The 26,548-nt window shown below is 43.4% G+C and overlaps 1 protein-coding gene across 9 annotated transcripts in view; it reads right to left on the bottom strand.

Annotated features, from left to right (window-relative positions):
• The window catches only part of madd (MAP-kinase activating death domain), an 88,793-nt gene that overhangs the window by 2,660 nt on the left and 59,585 nt on the right, over positions 1-26,548 (bottom strand). For 5 of the 9 annotated variants that reach the window (XM_079497865.1, XM_079497868.1, XM_079497870.1 and 2 more), the window contains 16 exons: positions 25,846-25,996; positions 24,361-24,579; positions 19,300-19,409; positions 19,125-19,208; positions 17,411-17,569; positions 16,971-17,091; positions 16,200-16,262; positions 15,245-15,365; positions 14,571-14,676; positions 13,995-14,105; positions 13,348-13,455; positions 12,117-12,281; positions 10,545-10,617; positions 9,761-9,867; positions 5,929-5,998; positions 819-865 (listed from right to left, as the gene is read on the bottom strand). In XM_079497865.1, the coding sequence (XP_079353991.1) occupies positions 819-865; positions 5,929-5,998; positions 9,761-9,867; positions 10,545-10,617; positions 12,117-12,281; positions 13,348-13,455; positions 13,995-14,105; positions 14,571-14,676; positions 15,245-15,365; positions 16,200-16,262; positions 16,971-17,091; positions 17,411-17,569; positions 19,125-19,208; positions 19,300-19,409; positions 24,361-24,579; positions 25,846-25,996 (1,815 nt within the window). The remainder of the gene's footprint in view (positions 1-818; positions 866-5,928; positions 5,999-9,760; positions 9,868-10,544; positions 10,618-12,116; positions 12,282-13,347; positions 13,456-13,994; positions 14,106-14,570; positions 14,677-15,244; positions 15,366-16,199; positions 16,263-16,970; positions 17,092-17,410; positions 17,570-19,124; positions 19,209-19,299; positions 19,410-24,360; positions 24,580-25,845; positions 25,997-26,548) is intronic. The other 4 variants (XM_079497866.1, XM_079497873.1, XM_079497867.1 and 1 more) reach the window with 3 other exon arrangements.

Below are 26,548 nucleotides of genomic sequence, written 5' to 3'. Positions count from 1 at the left end.
CAGAAATCACGCTGGCTGGGCTAGATTTTTACTAATGGAAGAACAATGGCTTCCATTATAGTATGCTAACTTTCCAGGAATAGCTGGAGGTCTGATAGTGATGAGACACAGACCGAGTAGAAAGAAATGTTATTAATTATTTTATCTTGAGCATTAGTGAGGATCAATTATATAAAGATTCGTTGAAAATGGGTGAAGTCGTCCTTTAAGACAAGCTTGCTCTCAGTTCACGTGAGAATATATTCCCTTTCTGCCTTTTTATATTTGGCACAATCTCAAAAAGAACAGTTTTCTTTTTTTAGGACATTCTCATCCATCTCAACACAGAGCCACAAATCATGCCATTAGCATCTCAATACTAAAAGCCAAGTCTATATTCTGTTAGCCATTTGCCTACAATTTAAAGCACAGATGCAGTCAAATATAGGGAAAAATAACCAATTTGTATCAAAATTTTCAATTAGTAACTTTCAATCTGAATATCACCTGCATATTACCCAAAACTGGGAAAGCATTGGTGTCATTTTAGATTTTTGAATTCATGGCCATTACATAAATAGCAGATATACAAGCTGGAGCTTGTACATCTGCTATTTCTGAACAAAATACAAGGTATTTTGTAGAATCGGCCTCAGGTCTTATAATGGGTTAACCAGAGCATACCTCAGGTCTTATACAGTAATGGGTTAACAAGAGCATACCTCCAAAGCAGGTGTCTTCCATGCATTTCAAATGGACATAAAGGTCAAAGGATTTTCTGCTGGCGACTACATGCCCTGGCAAAGCATTGACTCTGTGCAGAGGAACGGACCACTCACCATGGGTGTCTTGTACTTGTGGATCACCACTTCTTTAGTTTCAGGAACTATGCCGGTGCAAGAAACAAAACAAACAATTCAAAGGGGGGCAGGAACCTCTGTACTGTTAAAGGTTATAGGACTAATAGGGGTTGTGGGGAGGGAGGGAGTGTGTGTGTGTGTGTGTGTGTGTGTGTGTGTGTGTGTGTGTGTGTGTGTGTGTGTGATGTCAGGCTACAACCAGATACAAATGGAGCCGTGGGCCAAGAAGTTCCACAACACTGGGCTTTTAGGTTTAAAGAATGTTATTCAGGGGTGAATACAAGAGTTGGGGTATGTACACACAACATTTATAGCACATTGTGTGCTACACGTTTTGTTTTGTCCATAAACAAGACAAAGTATCATAATCGTAGCCTGCGATCCAGACTGATTTTGCTCCGTTCTGCTGTATTTTTAATTTTTCTCACTTCGCTTTTCAGTCTGGTACATAAATTAGCCTTTCACACTGGATCGTAGTGACTTGGCGGGCGACGCCCGCTTCTGTGATGCACGCAGAACTGCCTCTAACATGAGCGCCTTAAATAACTCCTAAAACCGCTGCAGTAGCAGATGGCACCGTGGCGCGAACCGTTAAGCATTAGCCTTTCAATCCCAGCGCTTCGGGATTGAATCGCTCTCATGGCGCCGTTTATTTATCTTATCTAGTTGCTGCGAGAGTGAGGTCTAGCCAACACCAACTCGGGATTCCTGGATCGCTGCCCTCCACAAATTCCTATCCAACATCAGGTTCTTGAGCTCTGCAGTGTTGTCAGCCAAGCTGTCGCGCCGCAGCACGTCTACATAGGTGGTACGCTTCTTTCCCCTCCTGGCTTTGCCCTGGGTTGGCTCCCATAGGGTCAATTTACTTGCCTCAAGTTCTGGGTGCCTGACACAGTGCCCTGCCAGCCTCATCCTTATCTTATCCAATACGCGTCGCAAATTATTTCATTAGGATTAAGGTTAGGTTTAAGCATAGTTTTTGTCATCCCCGGCAAGGCGGACCACTAGGCCCGTTTGGTGAGAACTAGTCTGGCCCAGCCTGTGTGGTTCCTGGTCTAGAGGGGCGTGTGGCCCAGCCTGAGTGGTTTCTGGTCTAGAGGGGCGTGTGGCCCAGCCTGTGTGGTTTCTGGTCTAGAGGGGCGTGTGGCCCAGCCTGAGTGGTTTCTGGTCTAGAGGGGTGTGTGGCCCAGCCTGAGTGGTTTCTGGTCTAGAGGGGCGTGTGGCCCAGCCTGAGTGGTTTCTGGTCTAGAGGGGCGTGTGGCCCAGCCTGTGTGGTTTCTGGTCTAGAGGGGCGTGTGGCCCAGCCTGTGTGGTTTCTGGTCTAGAGGGGCGTGTGGCCCAGCCTGAGTGGTTTCTGGTCTAGAGGGGCGTGTGGCCCAGCCTGAGTGGTTTCTGGTCTAGAGGGGCGTGTGGCCCAGCCTGAGTGGTTTCTGGTCTAGAGGGGCGTGTGGCCCAGCCTGTGTGGTTTCTCGTCTAGAGGGGCGTGTGGCCCAGCCTGAGTGGTTTCTGGTCTAGAGGGGCGTGTGGCCCAGCCTGAGTGGTTTCTGGTCTAGAGGGGCGTGTGGCCCAGCCTGAGTGGTTTCTGGTCTAGAGGGGCGTGTGTCCCAGCCTGAGTGGTTTCTGGTCTAGAGGGGCGTGTGGCCCAGCCTGAGTGGTTTCTGGTCTAGAGGGGCGTGTGGCCCAGCCTGAGTGGTTTCTGGTCTAAAGGGGCGTGTGGCCCAGCCTGAGTGGTTTCTGGTCTAGAGGGGCATGTGGCCCAGCCTGAGTGGTTTCTGGTCTAGAGGGGCGTGTGGCCCAGCCTGAGTGGTTTCTGGTCTAGAGGGGCGTGTGGCCCAGCCTGAGTGGTTTCTGGTCTAGAGGGGCGTGTGGCCCAGCCTGAGTGGTTTCTGGTCTAGAGGGGCGTGTGCCAGTCAAAAACAGGCGGTGGATCCTATTGGTTCACCGATCTGAGCACCCGCTCGGTAGAAAACAGCGGAGAACACTGACGTCACTAAATTTAGAGCGGAATTTGGTTAGTGAAATACAAAGAAGTGGGCTTCCTATGCCAAATTCTCCAATGAGTTTCACCAGGCTTTTCTCAAAAATAAAAAATTAAATAAAAGGGTACTGAGGCTTGGTGAGAACACGTCGTTGGAGTTATGTACCGATGGGGACAGAATCCTAAATGATCCTTGCAGCGTCAAGTGTCAGCACCAATCACTATGAAGCAGTTCCGCGTGCGTCACAGAAGGGACGTAACACAGGAGTTACTACGATGGGAAAGGCAAGGTACTGGTCCGGTACTGATCCTAGTTCTAAAGGGTGGCACCTTCTGATTGGTCTGTTGAATGTAAATTGTTAAAACATGCATTGGTGCTGTGTGTAGTGTGTAGACATATACAAATAATATCTGCACGCTGACATCTACTTAATGATTTATTACGGTTCTCAATGCTTCAACCTTACGCAATCTTCATCAGGATCAATTTGGGAACCCATTCAGTAAAAAAAAAGGGAAAAACGTTTTTTATTTTTTTGCATCTGGAAGCACCACCTCCTTTGTTGTGTAAAACAGGAACTCGGTGCTGCTCCTCCCCTTTGTTACTAGTCCACTTCCTTCAGGGTGATTCTGTGTTTATTCATACTAACAACAACATTACATGTTTAGGGCAGTGGTGCAGACACATTCTGTTATTCTGTCTTGAGAGATTACATCAGAATAAATCTGATGAAGATCGTGTAAGACGGAAACACTGAGAACTGCAATAAACAATTAAGTGGATCCGAGATGCCAGTGTGTGGATTTATATATTTTCTAATGTTCATCATTGCTTATCCAGCACCTGGATGAGAGATAGGATGTGCATGCATTGCATTATCTCCTTTTCTGTGTGTACATACCCTCTAAGTCTAAGCTGTAATGTTACAGTTAAGACTGAGAATGAAAATATCTTTATGATGCCCAATTACAATAAACAAACATACATAGTTGTCCGATCAGCTGTAACAGAGTTGGCAATAGACCAGACTTGATATAAGTGAAATTTTGTTGTGAACAAGTGACGGTTAGTGAGGAAGGACATCCGTGGCCCACAGAAAGAGAAATGTAACACGACAATATGGCTTGAAAAATATGTGACTAAGTGACCACATGTTGTAGAGTTAAGCCTCATTTATACTTGCTTGTGCATCTTGAACATGCACCGGAATTATCTGATCTGCAAGAGCTTGTAGATCGGCTATTGTTGGTGCAAGACACACAACCGAGTATAACTCAGGTTTACAAATGTAAATCGACACAAAGTCATGTTTAAAGAAAACGTGAGGACAAACCCCCCATATCACCCCCACCAACACCACCACCACCACCCCGAGAACAACCGAGACATCTGAACGACCTCAAGAAGAAGCTGGTCCTCTGAGCACAGAGATCAAAGCCACTGTCCACACAGCGCAGACTGACTTTTCATTAGTAACCGTCAACCCATACAACGCGAGACCAGGCCAGGTCGAGAGGTATAAGAAAGGTTAAGGCCCTCTGCTCCCAACAGTCCCAAAGTTAAGACTGTGAATACCAACTATCAAAGCAATGAGAAAGAGGCAAGAGAGAGATGGGAGTCTGGGTGAATTTCAAATAAAAAAGCAAATGTGGAACACTCAAGCCTCATGGTGCAGTTAAAGCCTGATTTATACTTAGTCGCGCCCCGGCGTTTTGCGCCGAGAGAAAAGACGGTCGGCGTGCTCAGCACAGCGCGGCACACAACGGCGGCGTGTAACCAAGTATATAAACGAGGCTTTAAGGGCATGTTGTAACGATGACTTGCAGGATGTTTTATACACAGAGTCAGTTGAATAAGAAAAGGAGAAAGGTGACAACACTTTACCTGCTGGAGAATGAAGGTTTTCATAGCGGCAAAGATGAGGGTTAACATTAAAAAAGCAGCACATAGACACGGCAGTAACCCAGTCCAGCAACCACATGATGGGAGCGAGCCTCGTAGAGCTTCCCCTTCAATCATCTAAACGTCCTAATCCAAACCGTTTTTGACTGAGGCTTCAGGCAGAGCCAGTGACCCTTCCATACTGTACTGACATACTGTCCACGGCAGACGCAGTACAGACACTGCACATGTCGAGCAGATACAACTCCTTGAATCTTTATTTACCTACCGTTTCCTATAACCACTTAAGACACTATTCTTAGCAAGCTAATATTAGTGGACTCCTCAAAACGATTGCAAACCTGACGTGACAACCGTAGAATCAAACCCTCACAGAACACCACATTTAACGAAATATAATGAAAATACCCATTCAATAAATACTGCTCCAAACATCAATATGAATCAACGTTACTGCTATTCTCCTGCATTTGCCTCAAACATCATGTTTATGTTTTATTTGACATTAACGGAGGAAACACTCTCTGCTGACTGTCGTCATACATTTTGACTTTTTTTAGGTTTTCAAATTCAAATAGTTTCTCCTCTACGAGCTAGCAAACACAAGGTAACTCTAAGATGCGCATACCGTCTATCAAGAAGAAGAAACAAAAAAAGAACAAGAAACACCCATCTTCTACGGTACACGTAACTTCTACTAGGTATAGCCTACACCTTGTTTTCTTCCCAGAGAAAGGCAAGCATTGCTGTAACCCAATTCCCTAAGCCCTCGTTAGTTATGTCTCATTTATACCTGGCTGCACAGCGTGTCTCGTACCGAAAATAGCCGACCCACAAGCTCAAAATGCATTGCGTCGTGAGCTTTGTACATCGTCTCTGTCGGAGGGAAACCTCATATGTCCAAAACATTCCCTTTTCAATGATTCACATTCAAAAGTAGCAATAGTAGCAGATCAAAACACGTTGCTCCGCGCTGTTTGTGGATCTGCTACTTTTAATGCTTTTGGGTGACGTATGATCAAGTAGGGCTTAAATTTACGAAAAATACACAAAAAGTTAGAATATGGAGATACGAGGTTTCTGCCCGACAACGACAATTTGGGTGTTATGACACCGGCGCGCCGCCAGGTATAAACCAGTCTGCGTGCTATGAAGCTGAGTTACTGCCGTGGCGAGTACAGGCTTAGAATCAATAGAGGGGTAATTACCAAATTCCTCCAGGACAAAGACTCCCTTCACTGTATTGCACTTTTTAATGTGCCTCAGCTCTATGAAAACCTAAAAAACAAACAAAAAAACAAACAAAAAACAAGACAAAACATTATTAACTCAACCACCACACTGGCTGAAATTAAAACATTTCATATTGAAATTAAACCATGTTAAATCTGTTCTATATGATAAGGTAAAGTAAAATAAAACAACAACTGTACAGTACATGGAATGCAAGCTTTTTTAACAGCTAACAGAAGGAACCAAGCAAACACAAGGAGAAGCTTCCATGATTAAACATGTACATGGGAGGGGATAGATCAGTGGTTCCCAAATAGTTTTGGCCAAGTGATTCCAAAATAATCCTAATTGTATTTTAACAGGGGACCCCCCCCCCCCCCACCCCCCCCCCCCCCCGACAAGCACTCGGAATTGTAGGCATTGCATTTAGTTCGACTTGGCTCCACAGATAAACATTGTGAAAATAGCAGAAGTACAAGCTTGTAGAACGACTATTTTCACAATGTTTGCCCTTTCTTACGTGTAATATTTGACAATTTGGTATTAAAAGGGTCTTACGAGTCATTAATTAAATTGTCATTTTAGAAATGTGCAGATACCCTGTAGACACCTATACTGTATGTTGGTTTGTTTACCGTTTGTTTACCGTAATTATCTGGGTACCCCAAAAAATAATGTGGGGACCCCACTTTGAGAACCACTGGGCTAGATGAATAGAAGTCAGCTCATAGTGAGCTGTACATTCTGATTAACTCTGGATGGCTTGTTTCATGAATTATTAGTAACCAAAGTATTAAAGTATTAACCTAATAAATATAATTAAAAACTGTTTTTTAATGAATATATACGTTTGGATGTCAACATAAAAAGGTTGCCAATGCTTTTGCATACGTTTATAGGCTAAATTATATTTAACATGGCCCATGTAATGCATACATGGAATTTCCATATAATAACAACACAAGGACAAGGACACACAATTGAAAAGTTTGCCATACAGCTAAAAACGGTGAAAGGAAAAATAAATAAGAAAAGTAACCCAATTAAAAATGGAGCCGCTAATAAAGCAAACACAGCAGAGGTGCGTGTACCTTCCGCTCCTTGCAGGGGGAGAGAGCATGGGAGAGAAATGGTTTGGATTATTATCGGACAGAAGAGCACAAACACGCACCCGCACTACGAGAGGGGAGAGGGCACTGCGCTATCCCACCCCAACCTCCTCAATACCTACTATATCCATGTCTATAAATACCTATTATATCAATGTCTACAAGTACTAGTGTATCAATGTCTACACATAACATACTGTATCAATGTCTCTACAGATAATGTGTCAATATCAATAATCTATGAGTGACAATCGAGATAATGTATGTGTGTTCAGCAGGAAGGACCCATCACAGAGAGTGTGAACCACATCCCCTAGCATTCCTGTTCTGGGCCTGTCATAACAGAAGAACATACTGTATATAGGCGAAAATAGGTGATCATTCGCCGGAAATAGCCACAAGCTCAACATTCCACAATGCAACGCATGGCGATCTCGTAGATTGGCTCTTTCCGGTGATTTGGTGTAGAGTGGGGGGGGAAAGGAAGGGATCAGGTATAGACCCCTGGGGTCAACAAAGTACAATGTAGTTGTCGACTAAGTTAGCAGGAAGCTCGCAAAACCAGGACTAGAGGTTTGACTGGGATTGTTCCTTTAAAAAACACCAACCTCCAGTGCCCTCCATGCCTCCTCCTCCAGCAACAACGGCTGGCACCAACACCACGTTTTCATAACACCATCTCACCTCTCACGCCTCAACATTATTCAACCATTTCACGAAGAGCGGCCTTAGTACTTAGCGTCAAGCGTTCTAGTAATGATATATGAGGACTGGACCGACAACATCCATACAGAACTAGTACCAACATCAATGCAAAGAACTCTACCTACTGTTGTGTAAAGAACTCTACCGACATCAATGAAAGAACTCTACCTACTGTACTGTAAAGAACTCTACCGACATCAATGAAAGAACTCTACCTACTGTTGGGTAAAGAACTTTACCAACTTCAATGCAAATAACTCTACCTACTGTTGTGTAAAGAACTTTACCTACTTCAATGTAAAGAACTCTGTCTACTGCTGTGTAAAGAACTCTGTCTACTGCTGTGTAAAGAACTCTGTCTACTGCTGTGTAAAGAACTCTGTCTAGTGTCTACTGCTGTGTAAAGAACTGTCTACTGCTGTGTAAAGAACTCTGTCTACTGCTGTGTAAAGAACTGTCTACTGCTGTGTAAAGAACTCTGTCTACTGTTGTGTAAAGAACTTTACCTACTTCAATGTAAAGAACTCTACCTACTGCTGTGTAAAGAACTCTGTCTACTGCTGTGTAAAGAACTTTACCTACTTCAATGTAAAGAACTCTACCTACTGCTGTGTAAAGAACTCTGTCTACTGCTGTGTAAAGAACTCTGTCTACTGCTGTGTAAAGAACTCTGTCTACTGCTGTGTAAAGAACTCTACCTACTGTTGTGTAAAGAACTCTACCTACTGTTGTGTAAAGAACTTTACCAACTTCAATGCAAAGAACTCTACAGAACATTCAGATGAAAAGTGGACCAGAGACAGCAGAAACAAGCAGGCAACAACCATTACTGGGTTCAACCATATGCGACTTACAGTATAATCTTTAGCAGTTAAAAAATAATTTCACAAATACACTATGTAACATGTACAGTAGGCTTTCATAAACATTGTATGTTCATGAAATTCTACATCAGTAGCTAAACTTCTAAAAAGGAACAATTCAGCACCTTGTTCTTCCAAGTGTACAAAGTGTTTGTCTGCAGTGATGGACCAGTCACCTTTTGAGCATGGACACTTCTTACACTGTTCAATAAAATGTTCAGTCAGAGCTGAAGAAGAGGGTTAACAACTCAACTATACTTCATAGCGTGACTCTATTGTTCGACAAAAAGTGCTGTATTTCCAACTGAAACATTTGAATCCTGGTACGTCATTTTTGTCGAGTGAAATGGCCTCTTGACGATTCATAAATCAGTCAATGAAATTGCCCCCACTAAATGTGAAGAATACATGTCCAAAGGGTCCGAACTAAAAAATGAATGAATAAAAAATAAAAAGGCAATTATTAATGAAAAGTCTTTGCTCAGTGTCATCTGCCTTACGTCCTAGACACGTTCCTAAACACGGGAACAGAAGATTTAGGCACCATGACGGAAATAAAAAACATGGGAGGAAGGAACTGTGTGTTCATATGTCATAAAACACACACAAGTACACATGCATGTACACACAATGGAACAAATCAAAGCTAAACAAAATCAAATAAATAAAAGGCAAGAGCACAAACTGAATTCTTCCTCCAAGTTATAGGAAAAAAAACAACATTTGAGGTTTGGATTATGTTAAATTAAGTTGTATGACAAATGGCAAAAATAGCCGTTCTACAATCTCTATGCGCTTCACACAACGCACCGTGCTTTGAGCTTGTAGATCGGCCATTTCAGCTCCAGGCTCCATGGGACCCTCGTTGTTCCTTGAGGGGGTTCCAAATGGACCCTTAACAAACCACTGGGCTATTTCTCCATTCTTTTTTTGTATCGTATCAGTCAAATCATGCCAGTTGATGCCAAATCATGAAATAATAATGAACGTTAGAGGAAGAGAATCACGTGAAGGAACACATGTGACAGACAGGCTTGGGGAAGGGTGAATGGAAGAGTTCCAGGCTGCTGAGGTGACAGGGGGGTGGGTCTGTGTGCGTGGCACTGTGGTGCTGCTGCGGCCTCTCCTACCTGGCTGTGCATGAACTTGAGGTTGATTCCTTCCAGGGTGACCTGCAGGAGACCTCCCTCACCCGTCTTCATGTCCTGGACGGGAAACTCTCCACCCAGCTCTGGACCTGGGGGACGCGCGCACACACACACACACACACACACACACGCACACGCACACACACAAGTAGCATGTTTTCTTGCTCCATAGCTTGTATGCTAGCTGTCTGTGGATCCCAACTGTACGCGTGCCTTTAGCACACTGGTTTTCAAAGTGGTAGCTGCCAGAAGAATTGCCAGTAACTTTGTGTGGGTGCCCAAAAATTACATAGCATCTGTGCTCCCAATGCCATATTGTAAAATATCTTTAAAAACAAACAAACAAAACAAACAAAAAAAACGTGGTGATTTTAAGTCTTGTTATACTTATGAGCACAGGTTTTGTAGACAAAGTAGGCTTCTGTAGTGATTCAGTGGCTGGTTTTGATTCCAATTTTCACGGATACTCTTACTTAAGTATTTTTGTTATTCGAGTACTCTTCCCCCACTGTGAACAAGCCTGTGGTCACGCCGCACGTGTCCTGACCCCACAGACCACGACAACATTATGACAGAAGGAAGAACCCTCAGAACCATCTCAACCACTCATCCTCATGAGTAGGTAGGACATAGTAGACATAGTAGAACACACATACAATACTAATTAAAAACAGGAACGGTTTTGGACGTATACGTTTTCCAGCAACGATAATTTATACTGCAATTTCACACACTTCTTTTAGACAATGCCGTGAGTTGAACATACCTGGTTTGATGCTCTGTTGCCTGGCAGCAGCCCTTTCCATGCTGTCTTTCACACAGTAGTACAGTTCACGACACTGGAATGCAGAGAGTAGAGTTTCTTTTTTATATTATTACTGCACAGTAAAATACAGAATGATACTTTAGTTTAAGTCATTAAAACCGGGGTTTCCGATATATATATATATATATATATATATATATATATAGCAACAGGTTTTTCTTAGGATTTAGAACAGTGGTTTAGAATGGACAGCTAGGGTGTTCGGGTGGCACAGTGGTAAAGTGCCTGCCCACCACCACAGAGGTTGTGGGCTTGAATCCACTGTGGTGCATCCAGCATTGTTCAGCATCTATCTATAGTTCTATAATAACACAATTGGGCCGTGTTCGGGGACGGGAGGTAGGACGGAGGCCACCGCAAATGAAAATAAAAGACTGGGTACCGAGGCAAGCTGCACAGTGGCAACTTTACAAGAAAAATAAAGCTCCAACACACACACCTGTGACAGTCGTTGCTGTTGCCGTGTTATTTTCATCCTCCTCCCGAGTAATAACAGTATCTGACCACTCTGTGTCTTATTCCAAGAATGGACGATTAAAGCATTAATGAAGCTGCTTACACTTTATTACATAGAATGTATCATAACAATTCTTGCTCTGTCACTATTCCACTCGGCTGCTCTGGTGTCACACTCAATTCCGTCAGTGCGTAAACACATAGCCAAACAAACAATCCTATTGTTACATGTCAGTTTGCCCGCGTTCTTGTCAGGGGGGCTGCCTTCTGGCCTTTGGCCACCAGGGAGGGCTGCAGTCCTGATAGCCCTATAGCTCCACTGGGTAGTATCAACTGACATACGAAGAACATAATCAACAACAAAAAATAAATAGAAACAGGCCAATTGTGTCGCCTTGGAGTATGCCAGCAAGGATGGGGAATGATGGTGTTTCTCCGTCAGGAGTAAGGATGGACGCTGATGTATTTGTATATAGAACTTTTATGGCATCGATCATTTTGTCGGGGATTTAAGAATTTCAAACATTTTGGCTCTGTCCACTGAATCAAAAGGGACAGTAGGTCGACTCGGGACATAGTATTGATGAGAGCTTTTTTTGTTGGCACGTTATGTTTAATCCAACAACAACAAGTTTACCTCAGTGTTTGGGACATGTTCTGTGTCTGTGTGGATCAGTCATCAGTGCGAGTGAGCACACACAAATCAGTTGTGAGGTGCGTGCACCAGATTAAGTGCACGACCGAGACGGATTACATTAATTTGGTGTTGGACTCGTGTTTATTATGCTTTAGGACCGGGATGGACTTTTGGCCCAGTGCAGTGCTTTAATGAGCGAGATCCATAACTTAATTACCCTAATTAAAGTGAAAGTCGATTTTCCGAGTTTCATTTTTCTATCATCGTTCAAACCAAAAAAAATCCAATTTCGATTTAAATTTGATTAATCGTTCAGCCCTACAACAGCAGGGACAACACACAAATGTGTGTGGGGAGGAATTAATTGGCATAATAATAACTAAATTGGGGAGAAAACGTGCTAGAAAGAAAGAATGAACCTTCTTGGTGTAGAACTTGTTGAGCTGCGTCTCCTGGCCGTTGCGTCTCCACAGACACAGCACCTTGGTCTTGGGGCAGTAAGTCATGTTGATCAGCTTCTCGTACCACCAGCGCTCGTACACCGTGCCGATGTTGCTGCGCAGCACGATGCAGTCGTCACACACCTGACCAAGGAGTTTGTTTGTTTATTTTCACGCACAAAATAAAATTCTAAATGATACACAAAGATTCAGTGTGAACATGTGAAGGAGAATGCGTAAAAATCCCCAGGGGCTTTGCGAAGTGAAAATTGTAGGATAAAATTAAATCAATGTGGAAGATAGACATCTATTACAAAGAAAACATTAATAGACATGTCATACAGATGTATACCAGCTCAGTGACCTTGTGGTTTGAGTAAGGGTAAGTCCATGCAACATACTAGCGTCATGTCCAGGGGGTGTAGTACTTGTACAATGTACATCAAGCTGCCTCACACTACAGAAACAGGAGATAGGCTCCTGCCATATTGGCCTCATGGCTCGGCAAGGCTACTTACTATTTCATACAGATGTACTGTATAGAGAATATAGCAAAGAAAAGAAAACAAAGGCTGATGAACAATGATTAAGAGACATAGGACTGCAACTTAACACTTAGACCGCTAGCATTTATTGAAAAATTTGGATCTAATTCACGCCAGCATTTTTTTAATTTGAGCTCTTATTTTGAAAAGCCGCCATTTCCGCTCCACAAACAGTAGTCCTAAGTTAGGAGTTTTCACACTGCTGGACAGGCCTTGTTTACAATGTGAATCCAGGCCGGAGCTCCGGAGAGCTCTAGATCGTCAGCTCTGTGCCGTTAAAGAAACGCTGTTTTGACCAAAAATGCCATCTGGGACAAGGAATAGGAGATACAGGCAATTGACTTTAATCGTCGGCAATGGCGTGGAGGGTGTTAACCAATGTTTTGTTATGATTTAAAGTCATACTATCAACTTAATTATAATTCAAATTAAACAAAAGGTTATTTTTGAACAATTATCTTTCACTGGTATACATTTCTCACAATAAGGCATGGGAAATGTACCAGAAATATATTTATTTATTTTAATCCATGATGCGTTTACTACAAGAATGGATGTTACACAGACAGGTTACTTGCAACAGAAGTTGCTCCCAATACAGCAGGTCTGGCTGGAGTTTTGATGAAGACAAGTTGAGAAACAAACAGTACTGGTCAAAGTGTTACCTCCATAAAGAAGATGTCTCCGGTGGTGTCGGTACCAGCGTGCACAACAAAGGTTTGCTTCTTGATGTGACGGCTTCCACTCGGCCTTACGGATAGCTCACGGCCGCTCTGAAAACGTCATCCAGGATGAGAAAACATTTTCACTTAGTGATTAATTACTGTTAGTTTTTTTTTTTCATAAATCAATGCTATTGAACACCCTTTACGTCTGTGTGTTGGTTAAAAATATATTGAACCAATGAAAAGTATTAAGGTAACTCCACCACATCTCGCCCTCTCATGCAAGTAATTAACCATATATAAGTCACAATACCAACTGATGTGGCAGTATTGCATTGTTTTAAAAATATAAGATTTCTTAATTTCCTGATAAATGTATATTTTTCGTTTCCTGAAATGTTTTGGAGTTGGGTGGTTTATCCCCAACAGCAGAGATATATACGTATGCGGATTAAACATTAATCAAAGGAAGCTTAGCATCCCTATTGTTGGGAAGTCATAATAAGTGAACATTCAGTAAAAGTCAGATGTACAATCTGAAAATGTGTCACAAACGCTTCTGAACTGGAAAACAAAATCCTAAATCAGCCTAAGGTTCCACCCTTTAAGCGGTTAATGTATTTGCTGCTAGAGTGACTGTGTCGTACCATGTCAGCCAGTTTGTCCAGCATCTCATTGACCTCTTGGCTGTGTGACAGCCCAATGTGGGACTTCCCCATCAAGCGCCTCACTTTCTTACGGATGTCAGCTTTGGCCACCTGGTCGACAACAGAAGAACAAAACAAAACGTGTCATGATCAAAATATCACGAGTGACACAATCTCGGATCAGCTAACTCAGTGGTTCTTCGAGTAGGAGGGACCCCCGGGGGTTCAAAATGGACCCTTGTAAATATAACTCTTGAACACACTCAATAGTTATGGGGGGGGGGGGGTCTTTGAAGAAGCACTGGTCAAACTGCATGACGATAAGGAGGAGAGAAGGCTAAACTATAACTTTGTAATTTAGATGGCACTCTAGTCTATAGTGTATACTCATAGTTTCATTGCACAGATATTCTACTGTTAGATGGATGTTAGGTTCTTAGCTTGCTTATGGTCCTTGATGACTATTTCTATGTATTCAATGTATTACCATGTGTTGTTCTTGCTTACTGTAAATCGCTCTGGATTAAGAGCGTCTGCTAAATGCCTAAATTGTAAATAGTTGCGAGAGACACGTACTTTCATCATCAGCATGTAGACGATCATGTTGTGCAACAGGGTGGCCAGGAGGCGGTCCTCGTCGTCCTCCAGACGCTTGCGGTCGTGTTCTCCCAGAGACAGGTACCTGCAGCCGAGCACAGCACATCCATTACAATGTACAATGTACAGAATGTTGTAGGACCTCGGTAATCTAGGATCACAGGCAAATGATATTGTACACAGATTACTGCGGACAACTGGAGTGTTCCAACGTGGAATCAGACGTGGAAACCAGGAGGGAGCTACTGCACCTATTTTGGGGTACACAGTAATAATAACCTGTGGCCTAGCGGTCAAAGAGCTTACTACATTATGCAGTAGGCTCTAATGGTCGTCGGGCTCGGGAATCAGACCTGCGACAGGTTGCTGCGTGTCACTCCCCTTCTCTCTACCCGTTTCCTGTGTCTCTCTACTGTGTACAATCACTAAAGACAGAAAAGCTGCAAAAATATCTTAAAAATAATAATAATGACAATATTGATATTATATAACATCGATATTAGTCATTAAATGAGAATCAGCTGTATTGTCACATCACAGTTATGTAGTTGCCTACTGTACACTACTGTTCAGCCTAAGTATATATATATCAACAACTTTCCAATGGTTTGTGCACTCTTCTCAAATAAAGTAATCCAAAACATCCCTCTCACCTGTCAATCATCTCCTGAGGGCCCTGGTCCATGCCCATGCCCTCCCTCTCCAGCATGACAGCATCCAGGTAGGCATCCTCCCAAAACTGGACCTGGTCCCACAGAGTGGAGCGCTCCTTACCTGAGAACATCACATCAATAATCACTGGATACTCTACTACATTTAAAGAGAGAATTCCGGCTGAACCGTTTTCTTACCTGCAGCACAGCTCCGACCGTGCGCGACGGGTCTGAGGTTAAATCGCTTATTTTGATCGAGCGAAAATAAAACAAAATTCTTCATATCTGTCTTTCATAAAGACCGTTGCAGTTATTTTAACCAAAAGGGGCTTCTGTATAAAGCGAACAAGCCTAAGACCCAGCATGCATGCTCTGAGTTGTGGTACGCTCTGGATGTTGGTTTTCTTTATCTTTCTCCTCTACCACTTGTTGTTGGATATAATAAAATCAGATTACGGTAAGAAATGGGCTGGTCCGGAATTCTCCTTAAATCACGTTATATATTTCTTTTTATGCAGGCAACATTTTGAGATAATTTGGACGACAAATGAAGGAATGAATGTGTAAAATTATTGGAATTGGTCCATTTGGTCAACTTCAGATCTGCTTAAATGTCTAAATTGTCAATATTGTAAAAACTCATTGACATACAATCATATAATGTACCGCACACGCACACACACACACACACACACACACCACACACCACACACACACACACACACACACACACACACACACACACACACACACACACTTTAAAAGACCATACATATGCATGAATGTGTCATGCAAAACACAATGTACCAATGTGGAGCAGCACATGAACCCACACAGAACAGAAGCACCAGGATGAATCCAAGAACAGGACAAAAAAAACACACACAAGGCAAAGAAAAATAACACAAATGGAGCACCACGAAGAAGAAGTAGGCGAAAGGAAGAGCAGCCCTACTTAAAGAGAAGGTCTCCATGGCCGCGTCCTCCAGCTGGTCCCACATGGAGCTCTTATCTCGCCCTGAGAGGACGTCCCGGGAAGCGCGGCAGAGAAGCAGAGAAGCAGCGACAGTTAGTAGGCGCGTAGGACTATTAATCTTTGAACAAGCGGGGTTAGGTTAGAGCTGAAAGGGTTAATAATGCAAATTTGGTTCTCAAACATTTTGATGTCAAGGACAGCCAAAAGTTGGCGAAAGGGTGTGGAGTTTGCACGTTTTCCCTGTGTGCCCTAGGGTTTTTTAAGGGTACCCCTTAAAAAAACTGCCTCCCCCTGGTCAGCCAGGGGGAAGGAACTGGCTGGAATAACCCGTTCCTTCCATGCACTACATCCTACCGGGGAAACTCCCCCTGTCAGGTGATAAGAAGCAGCCTGCTCACTCCTCATGCATTCAAGGAAGCATGAGCTCAGTTCTGGGCTCTCCCCAGGTTGACAGAGGGAGAGTAGCACCCTTAGGAAATAAAACAAACAAAAAAAGTAGAGACAAAGTATTTGGCCACAGGGGTGCCCTTGTGAAAGGTCGCTCACAAGAGAAGATTTCTGTTGTTCAATGATAAAACATTATTCAAACGCGGCAGCTAGAGGCGGGATCAAGGCAGCACTGTGTATGCCTTGATCCCGCACAGTGTATGCCTTGATTTGGCAGTTTTCTCTAGAGACGTTGCCATGTAAAGGTGACCTAAGACATGGCTGTCCCAGGTAGCAGGCAGAGCAAAAGGTTGTAGGCCATACCCAGCAGTCCTTCACACAGGTATATCCTGGTGCTGTGGTCCTCCATGGGCTGGGCTGGTGGAGGCTTGACTACAGCTGGCGCTGGTTCCTTTGGGCCTGGCTTCAGCTTTTGGGTCTTTCCCTGAAAAAGAGAGAGAAAGAGAGAGAGAGAGAGAGAGAGAGAGAGAAGCAGCTTGCAGTTGAAATACTCATTGGGAAAAAAAACTGTGCTGCGGTGTTATTTATTACTCTGGTCAGTTTCAAGAAAACATGAAAGCCACAATGTCTTTACAGCTCCCTCTAAAGGCCAGTTTGTACACCACCGGAAATAATACTGATGGGATCATTAGCGTGCGCACAAGCACACACACACTCACAGTCACACACACACTTTGTTCCCCGCTCCAGCCTTTAATATTTATTTGTTTTAACATTTCATTTCACATCGACGCTGCACTTACAAACACGGCGCTGGTGGCAGGGTTGGTCTCGATCTCGCTGTCGGAGAGCGCCCCCCTGGATTGAGTCAGATGTGGTGCAACTCTTCCCCCGCGGCCTTCTCCTGCCACGCTGCTCAGGTCGCTGTCCGCGCCCAGCGTCTCTCCAGAACTATTGCTTATCTGAAAATTCATTTTCAAAACTGCTCACTGGCCGAATGGGTGGTTATCTTACTGCTTGCTTAAAAGTGTACCCCTGGAGGAAAATCGGGGAGGGTTATGCCTTTCTAATCTCAGTCCAAGGGAAGGTCAGCTAATTTTACTTTGAGTCCAATGGAGGGTCCTGGTCTCTAAACTGCCTCCCCCTGGCCAGCCAGGGCGCCTGATGGAGGGGAAAGGAACTGGTTGGAATAACGTGTTCCTTCCACGCGCTACATCCAACCAGGGAAACTCCCCCCTGTCAGATGTAAAGGAGCAACTTGGACACTCAGGCATGAAGGAAGCATGAGTTCAAGTCCGTTGCTCTCCCCATGTCCCCCATATATGGGGACTAGGTTGGCGGAGGATGTGTAGAGCCCAGGATCACATGATTAGATAATTGACACAGGGGTGAAAAAAGGGTTACAAAAGTCGTGGGATAAAAAAAAAGAAGAAAAAAATTTGTCAATGAGACAATGAAGTTCATTAACAAGCCATCAACACACTGCAAGTGTGAACGATCCAGTCAAATCTCCCACAGAGAGACAGTTTATTCAGCGTCTCAACGATGGTGTTTGACACCCCTAGGGAGGGCTCATCTTTTTATTTTATCACTTGGGGAAGGTCATTGATTTGTTTCCCCCGTCAGATGGAGGTTCAAGGCATTATCACCAGGGTACATACATTTTCACCAGGGGTACACTATTTAAAAATCGACCTCATGTCCCTTATAGTCATGTGTATTGTCACAGAAACATATCCATATTTAATATTTTTACTTGTTAATTATTCAAACATTTTTAAATGCCATAATTTATACTTGATTGTATGCCAGTGTCGCACAAAAGTAGCAAAAATAGTCAGTCTACAAGCTCATATGCATTGAGAGCTTGTAGATCCACTATAGTTAAGTCTGTCTGTGGGTTTTATGAATATTTAACCAAAGAGATTGCGACTAATAACTACAATCTATCCACTGGAAAGCAGCTATTTTTTCTTCCCCAAGATTCACATGGAAAAGTAGTTTTGCGTAGCCAGAGAATCTAGTGTCATCATACCACAATATCTATTGCCTGCTTCATTAGGTTATAACGCCAATAATGGTCTGGTCGCACCCGACATCTGGACATTATCACAAGCAACATGCAGGATAACTATGTGTAGGATGTTTTTGTTGTTTTCTGTACAGTGGGGACCATATGTTCTGTCTTGATGTTGTGTCATGTGATATGTTGTTACTTGTTTTGTGTGTTTTTGAGCGGTGCCTAACCGCTCCAAGGACTGTTTGGAGTACGAACAGCTGCAACACCACTGGGGGACCTAAAGTGGCACTGTTGAGCAGCCTAAAGGGCCGTTCACAAATTTCACACAGAGTACTATAACTATAACTGCAGCCAGCCAGCGGTGTTGTTGAGCAGCTCAGTTCACACAGGTGTGATTTTTTTTGTTTTTAGATAAATATCCCTTCAGGGACAATAAAGATTATGTATTATTGTTATTAACTATGTGTACAATATAGTCTGTGTTGGCCGTGCCCTACCACTGTGCTGGCCTCCGAGTCTTGGCTGGTACTCCTGGTCAAGATGGGTGGTTCAGAGCCCGTCACCGACTCTGTGTCACTCTTCTGCACAAACCAAACGGAGGAAGACAACGTTAACTACCAAATGTATGAAATTAAAAGACCGGTGGCGGCTTATTTTCATCCAGGCACACACCTGAGATCCCGAGGTGACGCTGAGGCCACTGTCTGCACTCATCTGAGACTTCTTCTCCTCTGTGTCGGTGACCTCCGGAGGACGTTGCTGCTGCTTGGCCCCGTCGGACCCTGTTGGGAACACATGACCTCGTCAGTACAGCTGTCACAAGCGTAGTCGCCTCTTACCTCTTACCTTCCCGTTTCAGTCACGTGACTTTGGGAAGCCACGGCGCTGCGACTGCCACGCTCTTCATCTTAAATACCAGAGGTCCTGTCAAAATACTGTAGTGAGCCAAGTCAATTACAACCCCATTCATGCTTTGTCGCACAACAACGTCGCGCTGAAGATAGCCAAGCTACAAGCTCACAACACTATTTCATATTATTTTGTGTTGCGAGCTTCAGGAGCTTTTACTGTAGGTCGGCTATTTTCGGCACACATGGCCGTCATGCGACAGAACATAAATTATTAGGTATGAGGCATCTCTCTAGGACCACTTCACCTATTTTCAACATTATCTATAATGGCAATTGGTCCTCACTAATATTCATTATAAAAGGTCAGTCCACAGACTCCACACCAATGCAACGTCTTGCAACAAAACTGTTTTAGTTGCAGCGGTGTGGACTGAACAGTTGCAGACCAGTGCCATTTGGGGATGAGGATAATGGTTGCAAGTAGTTGCATTGGCCTTAAGACATCACCATTTGTCTACTCACTCACAAACTTGCTTACCAATGACATCATGGGTAGGCAGGTTTGATCACTTCAAACATTTATTTTATTTTTAGGAATGCATGAACAATGGTTTCTATTTCAAGGTTTAGCTGCAACTTTACAGGAAGAGAATAAACTGTAGTTTCTATTAGCTTGGAATCCCCATCAATGATGTAATTGGTTAAGTTATTGAACTGTCCACAGCTCACCAATGAGTGAGTAGACAGAAATGGTCCCATTTCATATTAAGCAGTAGTGAGGATTATGGAGGATATAAAAATAAGTTTGAAAATGGGTGAATAGCTCATTAATAATGGTCGTAAATATTCTGAAACGTTTTATAATAAAAAAAAAAAAAAAAAAAAAAAAAAAAAGTGCCTTGAGAGGATTCCTGACGTACCTCTATACATAAATATAAATAAATAAAATGAAAAGTCTACATGGACTACATTTATAAAACTGCATTATGCATACTGTACGTAATGGATCCGATACAATATCTTTAACTAACCACCAGACTGCAGGGTGACAGAGGGGCAAGCATAGAGTGCAACACAATCAGGGGAAAGAATTACACATATACAGTAAACAAAGCTGCAAGAGAGCGATCAAAACAAAGACATCAGATTCAACATTGCAACATGTGGCTCAAGTTACACAGAAAGACAGACACAGGCAGTTAGGCATGCAAACAAACTCATGAACAGTAAACAAAATTATAGGAGACCATCTAGCATTTTTACGTCATGACACCTTTATTGTAAGCTGCATTGTGCAATCTTTTTGGCTTGGCAAGGTTGCAAGGTTGTTGAGCCATTACGCTACTGACTGGTACTTACACAGGCATAGAGCCCAAACCATGTCCCATGTTGAAATTGGAGATTCCTAGATTGTTGACGTTTAGACCGATATTTTTGACTTATGAGCAAATAAATAAATGAATACAATTCTTTGATAGGTAAAAAAATAACCACAAACTAAATGTAATTTTATCTAACCACTTATGCCCTTTAAAAAAAAATCTCACCTATAAATGACATGCCCAAAATAGGGACACATACAGTACTGGCGTAGTCAATCACGTCAAATAATGGTCCATATGTGTTTTTTCATAAATTAATGCCCTACTTGATCATACTACAGTGTCACACTATAGAGGGTATTGCGCATGAATAAAGTGAGTGGCAAAGTGAGTTTAACATTGTTTAATGTAACCAGACAGTCCACTTTTCTGTTTGGATGTACAGTATGGGCTGTCAAGGCCAGAAAGTAGTTTTTAGCCACTCAGGCATTCCTGCATAACTTCCGGTTATGATGATGATGCCATGCGCATTGTATTGTCTATTCCCCTTTTTGTGAGAGAGAGAGAGAGAGAGAGAGAGAGAGAGAGAGAGAGAGAGAGAGAAGGGGGGGGGGGGGGGGGCACTGCGTGTCCACCTGATAAGACTTCAGACAACAGTCTGTGAGCTGCTCTCAGATCAAAAAAATAAATAAAAAAAATCAACCAGTGCAAAGATGACCAGTTATCTCTCATTTTGGTTGCTGTAGTCGCAAAAAAAGAACGGTTTGTTAGACTGCATGATATCGCACAATGGTGCTTAACTGACATTTAGCCAGCTGATGTTAAAATAAAGTTTCACCTTATGTCACACGCGATTCTACTGACACTGCGAGTGCCAGCCACTCTGGGGCAACGTTTGCTGCAAACACACAACTCCATATGCTGTTACAGAGTGAGACAGGCTATATTATATTCCTTGCTGTTCATCTTAATGCACCAAACGTTACGGATTGCAAGCATTTAAGTAGGTCGGGACTCGGGAGAGGCTTGGTATCAGCTGGTAACACGTGGGAGTCTGTACCCGTTACAATGCGCTAGACCCATGTGAGATGGATTGCTGAAGTGGAGGGCTACATCTACCACCTGAAAAGCTCCACCTTCCGTTACCCCCAAAAACGGGAGGCATAATCTTCCGTTCTTACCTCACGCTGGTACACCTAGAAATGAAGAAGTCAGAACATTGTCCCTTTGGTCAAAACCACGGAGAGCAAAAACACAAGGAGTACGGTGCAGAAGTTAAGGTCATAACTTCTGAACTTCAAGCTCATAGCGCGCCACCGAGTGGCGCGCTACGAGCTTGTAGGTCTGCTATTTTTGAAAAATCGAAGAACGACTGACATAGAAACATGGCTTTTTCAGAAAACTGTCAGGATGTAGAAGACGTTTTTAGAATCTGATCTCAGGTCAAAATGGGTTAAGTACCTACGCCTGCTCAGCCTAAAGAGTCTCCACTTTCCTGGCAAATGGAGACAAAAATATATGCCCCAACAAGAGTGGTTGTCATCTCATGTTTAAGATGACAAAAAGCTACAGAAGAATTGTTTCAGTTATCCGGACGTACAACTAAATAGCTCAGCATTTCTGTCCCGACTGCTTGATAGAGTATACTCTATTTATTCAAGCAGCACAAAAGGGACAACTTATTGACCTAGTGATCGAACAATGCATATTAGTGAAAATGGTCAATCTACAAGGACACAACGTGATGCATTGTGAGCATGTTAGATCAGACGCTTTCGTCCGATATAAAATATAGGGCTTAAGTGGTTATATAAAAAAATAGTGCTGCGTTTTGAAAAGGAAGAGAGAAGGGGGCGGAAACGTTAAAAGGTGGCATTTAAGCAGAACCCCAATCTTTTTTGGTGTGTGAAAAAGTATCTTACTCTGTTTTTCCAAAGCTTTTTGCTTATCCTGGTGCCTGCTCCACAATTCTACCCAAGATGCATTGCAAGCAAAGGAGAGAAAGACAGAGAGAGAGTCAGAGAGCTGGTTGAGTAGGCATGTATGGTTGGATGAGCATTAAAACAGAAAACAGAAAACAAAATTAAGTCTGTTTGACTAAATTCAAACGTTTAGTAAAGTTGCTTCAAGTAGTTCACAATCCAAAGCTCTTTGAGACGACCGTGCTCGTGGAGAACCAGGCTCCATGGTTTGGTTGCATGGAGCTGGCTGCTCTCCAGAACCAGGGTGCCTGTGAGAGGTGTCTATGGTATCTTCTAAGAGAAAAAGGAGCGTGAGATGGATGGTGAGCGACTGACTTACGAGCCAGCGGGGGGTGGAATGAAGCGGTTGCAAAAGCAGGGGGGTGCAATTCTCATGTAACACATTCAGTAGAATTGAAGGTGCATCTTCTAAAAAACGGGGAGGGGTGGGGGTGCTGGGTTTGGGGGTAGGTAGGTAGGTAGGTAGGCAAGGCATATCTTTGAGGGTGTTTGACCGAGCCTTTCCCCTGGTATACAGACCCAAACTACATAGTTGAAAAAGAGGAGTGGATAAAACATATTTTACCCTCCCCAAGTCAATGGGGTCTTTGACAGCCAATGTGAGGTATAGGAGAAATTTGTCTCTTCTTCAGTATTGGGACTGTTTACCAGGGAGTGATGCCTCCACCCTCCATGCTGAGAGCTAAGGGAACTGCCATTTCTAAAAAAACAAAACAAAACTGCAGTACGAGAGCCCAGACCGTTATCGATTTTTGTCATCGATGCACAAACCTCCTGGCTCCCTCGTCCAATACTGCAGATTTAGATTATTGAAAGACATACAAAACAAAACTAACGCATGCATATTCAAGGTGCTGACAGGCAAACGCCAGAGGCAAACAGGGATACTGGTGCAGAACATTCAGGGAACACAAACTCACAACCCAGGGCTGCAGGTCAGGGCAAATATTCCACACACTTTTACACTGTGTCTACCGGCTCAAATAATACACAACGTAAGATAATTTGTGACATTCTTCTGACTGGAAAACCTTTGATCAACATCAGCTGGATATAGCACAGAAGTGTCATGTAGCGTGAAAGCGTACATTTCACCATACTACCAGTGCCAACAGGACATCAGCGGTATTCATATCAAAGTGGATGGAATATTAGGACGCCTGCAAGAACGCTTTATAGGAAGATGGGAGGTAACTTTCCTCTATGTGGTGTGAGAACCTGATGGGCGTTTAGATCTGTGGTTCTCAAACATTTCCATGTCAAGGACCACCAATCTCATATGTATTTGGCCGTGGAGCCCCCCATTGGAAAGGATGTCGAAAATAGCCGATCTGCTACTTGCAGAACAGCTGTTTTCGAATAGCCGAAAGATAAAATAGGACTTTGCACTGTTCCTAATTTAGCCGGGGGACTCCTGGAACCCCCTCAAGGACAGCTGGGGGTCCCCGGAGCCCACTTTGAGGACCAGCGGTTCAGGATGATGAGCTTGTTAGGGGGCGGGTTGTCAGAGGGGGGATCGGGGGGTGGGTGGTCAGACAGCGCACATGCAACCAAGGGAGCCGAGGCGATGGTACACACCGATCGAGGCAATAAAGTTCTCCTCGTTCAGACTCCGCGTGTCAAAGTGGTGGTGGGACCCTCTGGCGGGCGTGTGGTGGTGGTGGGCCGGCAGCTGCAGGTGGGGGACGTTTAGGAGGCCCGGGGGTCTCCCGCCCTCCATGCGACCGGACGACGGGCTCTCTTTACTGCCCGGGCTTCCGCCGCCATCCGAGGGGCTTCGCTTGTTTTTTATCGGGTCTGCCGTACACCGAGGCAGGACGGAGGAAGGAGTCAAAGAGAGGCCCACACAGTTAGAGGAAGACACAACAGCAGCAGATAGGACAGCCGAAGCGGGAGAAGTTGGTCGATTTTGATTGATTGATTGGTTATAGCTTCTTGCACCAAAAGTGCTCAGCTGCATAAGACAAGTAATAATTTAGAACATAAACATAATACAGTCATTTCATCAACATCACTTCACCTAGCCTTCTGCCTAATTTATATTTGGTTGCACACTGGTGTTACGCACCAAAAACGGCAGCTCTACCACGCTTTGTAAGCTTGTATGCTAGTATTGGTGCGTGACTTCAGCGTTCAACTATGTATAAATCAGGCGTTTTTCCCCCTAAAACATTTTTCTAGAAATAAAAAAAGAAAGGATTTTTTTTTAATTAAAGGAGCATTCAGTGATTTGGAAAACCACCCAGTCCGCCCCGGTAACAAAATGTGCACATGCACGCTCTACAGTGGGGGGAAGTGCAACAGGCCAACAGCATGTGAACCAAGGCCCGCCCCCACTCGATCATGATTGGAGGAAGGCCTCTCTCATCCTGATTGGATGAAGGCTTTGCCACCCGCCACCAAAACTAACTACTAGGGTTTTTTGACCCCAGGGGCTCACTGGGGACAGGGAGGAACTCCTTATATGGTCAGCACACTCTATAGTAGGGAGGATTATCCAGAAAAAAATACAAAATAAGTGATATTTAGATTAAGTCAAATCACTGAATATACCTTTAAAATGTCAGGGAAATTAGTCCCTGCACACATCCCTAGAGAGCACGGAATGCTCATTTTCCATTTTCAAATTAGTCAAAACGTGTCTTGTGTGTGTTTATAGCAGTGGTTCTCAAACCTTTTTGTATCAGAGCACTCCTGGAAATAACCTTTTCATCCAAGGCACCCCTGAATTTCATTGTTACTTTGTAAATCTTTCCTCCTAAGATACATTATGTGTCACAAGGAAAAGTTCATAGTAGTGTCCATTATTACAGATTTAAAATAACTTAATTAATACTTAATGTTACTTAACTTAATGATATTTAACCATTTGAACCCCAGAATCCCTATTCTGGGGTGAACATTCACCAAAAATAGCGGCTATTTTGGTCAAGGTTTGGTGGTCCATCTTACAAATTAAAGTGGTTAAACTGAAGTGATATAGATAAATTCCAAATATTCTGCGGGCTCCCCTGGCACCCACTTTGAGAACCACTGGTGTACAGTATGGGAGCATATTTTTACCTTTGGTTTGATAATGGGTGTGCGCTATTTCCAGTACGCTGAAGACACTGGCCATGCCTCCCAGCCCTGCGTTGGTGTAGGAGTGTTCCAGGCTGGACACTGTGCACTTCAGGATGTCCAACATGCCCTTGTACACCTTCCTGCTCACCTCCTAGCGGACACCACACACACACACACACACACACACACACACACACACACACACACACACACACACACACACACACACACACACACACACACACACACACACACACACACACACACACACACACACACACACACACACACACACACTTAAAGCTGCACTTGTAACATTCCTCTTCTACCGCTAGTTTCCTTTGCAAGTGCTGACAATCCTACCATTGAGGCTAATAGAGCCTGCCTGCATGCTTGCTCAGGGGACAAATTGAAATGTCAGATCCTGTGTGTAGGCGAGACCTACACACAGGAGGAGATCTAAATGTCTCAATAGAAGAGCAGGGAGACTAAATACAACCACCCCAATTGTATAAGACATAAGTTATATTGTATTAACATACTCTACCATACGGATTGGACAAAATTACATTTTAGTCATAAATAAAACATTACATACTGTAGTGCCGGTTTAATTACATAAAATATTTCATTGAAAAAAAGAAAAAGAAAACATTTTGTATTAAAGAAAATGAACTTAAAACCACTACTTGTGTATCAGTCA

Source organism: Electrona antarctica, assembly GCF_951216825.1.
Source record: "Electrona antarctica genome assembly, chromosome: 3".
Taxonomy (NCBI): Eukaryota; Metazoa; Chordata; class Actinopteri; order Myctophiformes; family Myctophidae; genus Electrona; species Electrona antarctica.
Note: the sequence above shows the minus strand (reverse complement) of the source record. Positions and strands in the feature narration are given on the sequence as shown.